General features: G+C 49.3%; 1 protein-coding gene across 1 annotated transcript; it reads right to left on the bottom strand.

Annotated features, from left to right (window-relative positions):
- Positions 1-452: 452 nt before the first annotated feature.
- LOC136386263 (melanoma-associated antigen 10-like) lies at positions 453-1,490 on the bottom strand. Its single transcript, XM_066357758.1, has one exon. It carries the CDS (start codon positions 1,488-1,490, stop codon positions 453-455), a length of 1,038 nt encoding a protein of 345 aa, XP_066213855.1.
- Between the last annotated feature and the right edge of the window lie 7,257 nt (positions 1,491-8,747).

Below are 8,747 nucleotides of genomic sequence, written 5' to 3'. Positions count from 1 at the left end.
GATAAACATTCTCATTACAAACTACAGATAAAATATAAGAATTCCCTATTTGTTTTACAAAATAGCAAAAGTTTTTCTCTTAACATTGATAATAGCAATAAATGTGACCTATTGTCATTTGTAAACTTAGATTCTAAAGCTGATAAACATTCTCATTACAAACTACAGATAAAATATAAGAATTCCCTATTTGTTTAACATTGATAATAGCAATAAATGTGTGACCTATGTCATTTGTAAACTTAGATTCTGAAGCTGATAAACATTCTACTTAAAGTAACATTTTAAAATACCAAAAAAATTAAAAAAAAAGATACATTTCTAAGTCACCCCAATGGAACAAAAACAAAAAGATGTTATTTACTATGATTCCTTCAACTCCAGTTTGGCCCTCCACTACTTAGATCGTTGACTTCTCTCTTAAAAGGCAAATAAAGAATCTACCTTGGACTTCACTCAGGGCAGGAAGAGGTACTGGCCATCACAGTATCATCTGTGGTGCCAATTCTGGCCTGGGATTTCTGTTCCTCATCTTTCAAAGCCTCCTCATACAACCCTGGGAAGGATCTGGGGTCACTCCCATCGATTTGGGCCAAAAACTTCAGGACTTCCATCTTGCTCGTTTCAGCATGTGCCCTGGGACCCCACAGGAACTCGTAGCATGTAGGCTGGCTGTTCGGAACCCGCCGGCACTCAAGATACTGTTCCTGCACCCAATTTTTAGTGATAAGTTCCCAGGGTTCCCCATATATACAATGATCTTGCCCAGGATACACCCCCATGACACTCAGTGCTTCCCATATCTTATCTTCAGAAACACAATTACCCTCCATGAAGATCATACTAAGGACGAGTATCAGAAGGCCAGTCTTGGGCATACTGTGCTCATTGCCCACCACTAACCCATCATAGGTGAGGCCCAGGTTTGTGACTAGGACATAGGACTGGCTGGTGGGATCCACTTCCTTCATGTCAATGCCATAAACCAGCTGCGCGCACTCCAAGGCTTCCCTAAAGATTATAGCAAAGTGGTTTTGGTACTCTTTGGTGATACTACTCAGCATTTCTGCCTTTGTGGTCAGCTCCTTTTTGCGATATTTCAGGAGCAGAAACCCCACCAAATTAGATACAAGGTTATCAATCACATATCTGGCCACAAACTCTGTGTCTGGCAGAGACTGCATGGTGCTTGGGCCCGCTTCTTCTTGGCTGCTGGATTGGCTTAATGGAGTGACATGGGCAGTAGGGGAGAGGCCCACAGTTAGAGGGCTCTGGGAAAGATTATCTGTCCCACTAGAAGAACGACTTTCCTCTGAGGTGCTTGAGTTACTTGAAATCAGAAGACAGCAAGAGGAAGAGGAGGAGTATGAGAAAGAGGAAGGAAGGGAGGAGGAGCAGGTAGAGGAGGTTGAGGAAGTATCCCCCTGTGCATCCACAAGGCGCTGTGCATCGCTATCAGATACACGTCGACGCTTTGGAGCTCGAGGCATGACAACTTTTCAAGCAGCCACGGGAGTGTGGGTAGGAGATGAGTAATGGGGCTCCACAGACCTGAGAGAGAGAGGAAGTGTAAGTGGCCTTAGCTGAGAAGCACACCCTTGGCAGTTCTGAAAAAGGTGACCTGCAGGTCTTCCCTTTAGGGGTGTTCACAAGCCCCATTGGGATCACTCCACCCGGGAGCCAGGAGGCCTGTCCCTTACAATCCTGAAGGAGGAAGTCATATGGTTCCTCAAGATACAGTCAGCAAGACCTGACGACAGTGTGGTGGGGTCAGGTGCTGTAGGGTCTCCTCTACTCTGGTGTGGGGGAGACCCTGGGGACACATTCAGGGCAGGAACCTCACCTTGACTGCTGGCACTTCCTGGACCTCCTCTGCTCTGTGACGTGTGTTTGCGTGCCTCAGACCAAGGCCTTTACCTCCTGGTTCCTGGAGCTCCTATAACAGGAAACAAGGGAGCACCTCAGCATTCAGAGGGCAAGCACAGCTATGGACCTCCAGAGCTGTCAAGAGAGAGTCCAGACTCTGTGAGGTCACCACTGTTCTGCGGTAGATGGTCCCCTCTGTGCTCACTCAAGGTCCTCACCTTTCCCCTGGCAGGGCCTGTGACACCCCCTCTGTCTGCCTAAGGCAAAACTCTCAGAACGATGCTACACACGCTTGAGACTGAACAGAAGAATGTGAGGGGGCCCCACGTCTGGTCACATTTGCCCACAATTTCCCACGGGGGACAGCATGACATGGACGAACTGTGCAAGGTATGTCTGTCCTGGAATGGGGAGTCCTCTCATTCTTAACCTTGATGTCTTACCAGGTCTGGGATAACTCCCTGTGTGGACCTCAGGCCACTTTCATTGAGACTAAACTCTCACCTTCATAAAACACGAAGCAGGACATGAGAGACACCACAGATAGCCACCATGTACTGCCTCTCATGGCAGACAAAAGTGGCAAAATGGGGCTGGGATTCCATATATTCTGATGTGAGGTTTCTCCTCAGTCATCCTGAGTTTTGGGAGGAAAGGAGCAAGACTTGGGAGCAAGGGAGCAGTTAGGCTCCCTATGCTCTGGGTATCAGGGTTACCTTTGTCTTCCCTCAGAGTCCTCACCTTTAAAGAACTCAGGGCTTGAAACTCCTCCCCTTGGTGACATGAATGTAGCCCCCTTAATCTAAATCTGTCAACTACCTGAGGCTCATCACCTCAGAAAAAAGGAGGGAACTCTCAGTCGAAAACCCTGCCCGGTGTCTCTTAGAAATGAAAGTGGCAGTGGGGTGGATTTCTGTGAGACCCAAACTTGTTCTGGAGTAGAATTCCCCCTAATTCCTTCCTCAGATTCAAAACAGCTTGATTCCTTGTAGTGCCTCAGTGCCCTCCCTCTGATGGCCATATGCCATACGCTTGGTGTAAGGCCCCACCTCTGGCAGATTCTCTAGAGCAAATAGAGTGGTAGTCTCAAAAGAAAAGCTATTCCGCTAATCCCAGGGCTGAGAAGAGGTGCGGATTTCTGTAGGGTCTCCACTGTTGTAGGGTCTAGCGTCCCCTAAGTCATCCCTTAGGGTCCTACCTTAATTTAGAAGGTGCTATGCCGACACTCTGCAGATCTGAAGTCTTGTTTCTTATATCAAACCCCCAGAGTCTCTGAGACCTCGAGGCTGAAGTCAGGGAATGCCGCCGCCCAAGAGGCCTGAGGCCGCCCTCTGCTTATCTGAAGCCTCGCTCCTTATATTAAACCTCCAAAATGTCCAGATCTGGATGCGATAGGAAAGAAACACAGCATTGACTCCCAGGGCTGACTATGTTCTAGGTCCAAGGATCCCTGATTACTCCCTCAGGGCCTCCTACTTGACCTTGCCATATTTTGGGCCCGCCCTCTTCTGATATGAAGTCCCGCTCTTTATAACAACCCCCCCCCCCCAGTCTCTGAGACCCGGATGCGGAAGTCAGGGAATGCCGCCCCCGTGAGGCCTGATGCCGCCCTCTGCTTAGCTGAAGCCTGGCTCCTTATATTAAACCTCCAAAATGTCTCAGATCTGGATGAGATAGGAAAGAGACACAGCACTGACTCCCAGGGCTGACTCTGTTCTAGCTCCCAGGGTCCCTGATTACTCCCTCAGGGCCCTCTCCTTGACGCTGCCAGCTGCCATATTTTGGGTCCGCCCTCTTCCGATATAAAATCCTGCTCTTTATAGAAAACCCCCAGAGGCCCTGGCCGGTTGGCTCAGCGGTAGAGCGTCGGCCTGGCGTGCGGGGGACCCGGGTTTGATTCCCGGCCAGGGCACATAGGAGAGGCGCCCATTTGCTTCTCCACCCCACCCCCCCTCCTCCCTCTCTGTCTCTCTCTTCCCCTCCCACAGCCAAGGCTCCAATGGAGCAAAGATGGCCCGGGCGCTGGGGATGGCTCCTTGGCCTCTGCCCCAGGCGCTAGAGTGGCTCTGGTCGCGGCAGAGCGACGCCCCGGAGGGGCAGAGCATCGCCCCCTGGTGGGCAGAGCGTCGCCCCTGGTGGGCGTGCCAGGTGGATCCAGGTCGGGCACATGCGGGAGTCTGTCTGACTGTCTCTCCCCGTTTCCAGCTTCAGAAAAAAATACAAAAAAGAAAAAAAAAGAAAAAATAAATAAAAAATAAAATCCTGCTCTTTATAGAAAACCCCCAGAGTCTCTCAGACCAGAATGTGGAAGTCAGGAAACGCTGCCTGTGGTCGTCCGCCCAGGAGGCCTGCCCGATTGACTCTGAGAGGATTCTGGGCCCACCTTCTGCCAACCTGCGGCCTCGCTCCTTATACCAAACTGCCAGAGTCTCTGAGACCCGGATGCGGAAGTCAGGGAATGCCGCCGCCCGTGAGGCCCGAGGCCGCCCTCTGCTTAGCTGAAGCCTCGCTCCTTATATTAAACCTCCAAAATGTCTCAGATCTGGATGAGATAGGAAAGAGACACAGCACTGACTCCCAGGACTGACTCTGTTCTAGCTCCCAGGGTCCCTGGTTATTCTCTCAGGGCCCTCTCCTTGACGCTGCCATATTTTGGGCCCACCCTCTTCCGATATAAAATCCTGCTCTGGCCCTGACCGCTTGGCTCAGTGCTAGAGCGTCGGCCTGGCATGCAGGGGTCCCGGGTTTGATTTCCGGCCAGGGCACACAGGAGAAGTGCCCATCTGCTTCTCCACCCCTCCCCATCTCCTTCCTCTCTTGTCTCTCTCTTCCCCTCCCACAGCCAAAGGCTCCATTGGATCAAAGATGGCCCGGGCGCTGGGGATGGCTCCTTGGCCTCTGCCCCAGGCGCTAAAGTGGCTCTGGTCGTGACAGAGGGACATCCCGGAGGGGCAGAGCCTCGCCCCTGGTGGGCGTGCCAGGTTGATCCCGGTCGAGCACATGCGGTAGTCTGTCTGACTGTCTCTCCCTGTTTCCAGCTTCAGAAAAATACAAAAAAAAAATAAAAATAAATAAATAAATAAATAATAAAATCCCGCTCTTTATAGAAAACCCCCAGAGTCTCTCAGACCAGAATGTGGAAGTCAGGAAACGCCGCCTGTCGTCATCCGCCCAAGAGGCCTGACCGATTGACTCTGAGAGGATTCTGGGCCCAACCTGCGGCCTCGCTTCTTATACCAAACTGCCAGGGTCTCTGAGACCCGGATGCGGAAGTCAGGGAATGCTGCCGCCTTTGGGGCCTGGGCCCGCCCTCTGCTTATCTGAAGCCTTGCTCCTTATATTAAATCTCAAAAATGTCTCAGATCTGGATGAGATAGGAAAGAAACACAGCACTGACTCCCAGGGCTGACAGTTATAGGTCCAAGGAACCCTGGTTACTCCCTCAGGCCCGTCTCCTTGACGCTGCCATATTTTGGGCCCGCCCTGTTTTGATTTGAAATCCCGCTCTTTATAGAAAATCCCCAGTCTCTGAGACCAGGATGCAGAAGTCAGGAAACGCCGCCTGTGGTCATCCTACCGGATTGACTCAGGAGGATTCTGGGTCAGCCCTCTGCCAGCCTGCAGTCTCGCTCCTTATAAACCCCCAGAGTCTCTGAAACCCGGATGCGGAAGTCAGGGAATGCCGCCGCCCGTGAGGCCCGAGGCCGCCCTCTGCTTAGCTGAAGCCTGGCTCCTTATATTAAACCTCCAAAATGTCTCAGATCTGGATGAGATAGGAAAGAGACACAGCACTGACTCCCAGGGCTGACTCTGTTCTAGCTCCCAGGGTCCCTGGTTACTCCTTCAGGGCCGTCTCCTTGAGGCTGCCATATTTTGGGCCTGCCCTCTTCTGATATAAAATCCCGCTCTTTATAGAAAACCCCCAGAGTCTCTCAGACCAGACTGGAATGTGGAAGTCAGGAAACGCCGCCTGTCGTCATCCGCCCAGGACGCCTGCCCGATTGACTCTGAGAGGATTCTGCGTCAGCCCTCTGCCAACCTGCGGCCTCGCTCCTTATACCAAACTGCCAGGGTCTCTGAGACCCGGATGCGGAAGTCAGGGAATGCTGCCGCCTTTGGGGCCTGGGCCCGCCCTCTGCTTATCTGAAGCCTCGCTCCTTATATTAAACCTCCAAAATGTCTCAGATCTGGATGAGATAGGAAAGAGACACAGCACTGACTCCCAGGGCTGACAGTTATAGGTCCAAGGAACCCTGGTTACTCCCTCAGGGCCGTCTCCTTGAGGCTGCCGTATTTTGGGCCCGCCCTCTTCTGATTTGAAATCGCGCTCTTTATAGAAAACCCCCAGAGTCTCTCAGACTGGAATGTGGAAGTCAGGAGACACCGCCTGTGGTCATCCGCCCAGTGGACCTACTGGGAGCGTCCTGGGCCCGCCCTCTGCTGATCCGAGGTTCCCTTCTTCATAACAAACCCTGAGAAGCTCTCAGACCTGATGTGCAAGTCAGGAGACTCCACTTGGGGTCATCCCGCCCTGCCTGTTCCCAGTAATTACTATGTTCTAGGGTCCAAGGTCCTTCTGTCCTTCCTCAGTGTCCTCACTCTGACTGTGGGCAGCTCTTCTACCCTCCGTATAGATCAGAAGCCCTACTATTAATCCATGTCACCAGTCTAAGACCAGCTTGTGGATATCAGGATACACTACACGTGGTCATCTGCCATGGGGCCTCCCATGGCTGACAGCAAGGGTAGGCTTCTGAGTGTTTCTTTCTGTTCTGGGACAGAGGGCCCTAACCTTGACTCAAGCAAGTTCCAGGTTTGCCCTCTTCTGATCTGAGTCCCCTCCTCACACAAAACCCGCAGAGTCTGTCTAAAACCTGGATAAAGAAGTCAAGAGATGCCACTGTATGTGCATGTGATCCCTCTACTCCTATTACTCATAGGACTGACTCTGTTCTAGGGTCCCTTGGTCCTCCCTCAAGGTCCTCACCTTGACTCTGCCAGGTCCTCCTGATATCTGCCTGTCTGAGATCAGCTCCTTATAGCGAACCCCCAGTCTCTTCAGTACTCCCTCAGGGTCCTTATTGTGACCCTTGGCAGTTACTGGAAATCATTTCTTTGGTGATCTGAAGACGCACCCCTCTATCCAAGCTTCACTTTCCTAAGGCCTTCATATCTGCTTCCTTGAGAGAAAGTTGGATTCTCCAGCAGCTGTTTGTAGGGACAGAGTATAGCAGGAACACCTTTGTATCCGGTTTGGGATGTCCCCTCAATGCTTCTTCAAGATTCTCACCTTGACACCAGATAGGACCTGGGACTCTTCCTTCTGCTGATCTAAGTCCCTCTGGTCCCAGCCAATGTCCTCATTGCTCTGAAACCACCCAACCCAGGCAGAAATGAGGTGGGCTTTCTGCATGATTGCTTCACAAAATTCTCCCAGGGCTGTTAGCAGGAGTGGAGCAGAATTCCTTGGAACCTCTGAGGAGGGTGGACCCCCTTAGTTCCTATTCATGTGGGTCCCCATCTTAGCTCCTGGTTTCTAGAATAAAGGCTGGCTGTGATCTGCTGACCTCCCTGTCAGCTCAGCATTGCCAAGCTGCAACCCTTGCAAATGATTCCAGGTCCCAGACTAGGTGCTAGATGGGGAGCTGCAGTGCCCATGACTACAGGGGAGGGTCTGAGAGGAAGGGTATCTTCCAGTAATGTCTCTTCATTAACCAACAGACTTTGGAAACATTTTGTTATAAAAGATTTATTTTCTACACAGAGGCTGACCAACAGTATTTGGGGAGGTCCTGCTGTGTCAAGTTTATCATTTTGGTGTTTGTTTTCTTAACCCTCATTCCTAGTAAAAAGTATTTTATATCTCTGCCAAGTATGTATAATTTCTTGAAAGAATATCTACACTTACAATGTGTGGATCACTCTAAACAATATTTAAAATATTTTTTAAAAGCCAGTCCTCACTCACTTATCAAAAGTTCAGGAATAACAGAAGTAAAACCAATGAATAACCAAAATAGTAATAAGCTAAAGTTTATCATGCACACATCAAAAAGACAGTTTGTGAAACAGGAGCATTCAAAGTTGGTCTGACTCTTTTTTTTTTTTTTTTTTTTTTTTTAGCATAGTAACTAAAATGGTTTCAGGCAGTTATTAACACTAAATTTGGGGCCCTTCCATCTCAATCATCCCATCTTTTCTATACTCCTACTACAGATATATTTGGCTTTATTGTGTTTTACTTTATTGTGCTTCACAGATGTTACATTTTTTTCTTTACAAATTGAAGGTGAGACCCTCCATTGGAATAAAAATTACACTTCACTTTATTGCAATATTCACTTTATTACGTGATGTAGAACCAAACTCGCAATATCTCCGAGGTATGCCTATAGTATCCTAGGGCTACTGGTATGTGTGTTCTGAGGGCCTGCCTCAGATTTCCATAAGGAGTAAGGTCAGAAGTTTAAACTTTTCCTTCTTCCTACCCTATTACTATTACATCTATACAGCCTACAGCCCCTCCCAACATCCTGTTTCTTTCCATGCCCTTACCCCAAACACAAAGTACCAGCTCACTACAGTTTTTTTCTCTCCCAGGAATTTCATATGTTTTCAGTTTTTCGCTGACTCCCCCTCCCCTTCTATAGTTATAGAGGGTTGATTTGGAGAGAGGAAGTGAACAGTCTGAACTTGACAGTCATCCTGGCATCCACAGATAAGGAATTAAATCTGTAAATAATTTAAAGAGCATTTATATCTTTATAATTTTCTGTTCCTTGTTAATAAATAGCTTTTAATGTTGTATTTATTTGGGAATTATTTTAGCTAAATCTATCAACAAACTTTTATATTTGCCTCCATTAATATCTTGTACATTT

This window comes from Saccopteryx leptura, chromosome X, assembly GCF_036850995.1.
Source record: "Saccopteryx leptura isolate mSacLep1 chromosome X, mSacLep1_pri_phased_curated, whole genome shotgun sequence".
Taxonomy (NCBI): domain Eukaryota; kingdom Metazoa; phylum Chordata; class Mammalia; order Chiroptera; family Emballonuridae; genus Saccopteryx; species Saccopteryx leptura.
This window is presented reverse-complemented; position numbering and strand designations above follow the sequence as displayed.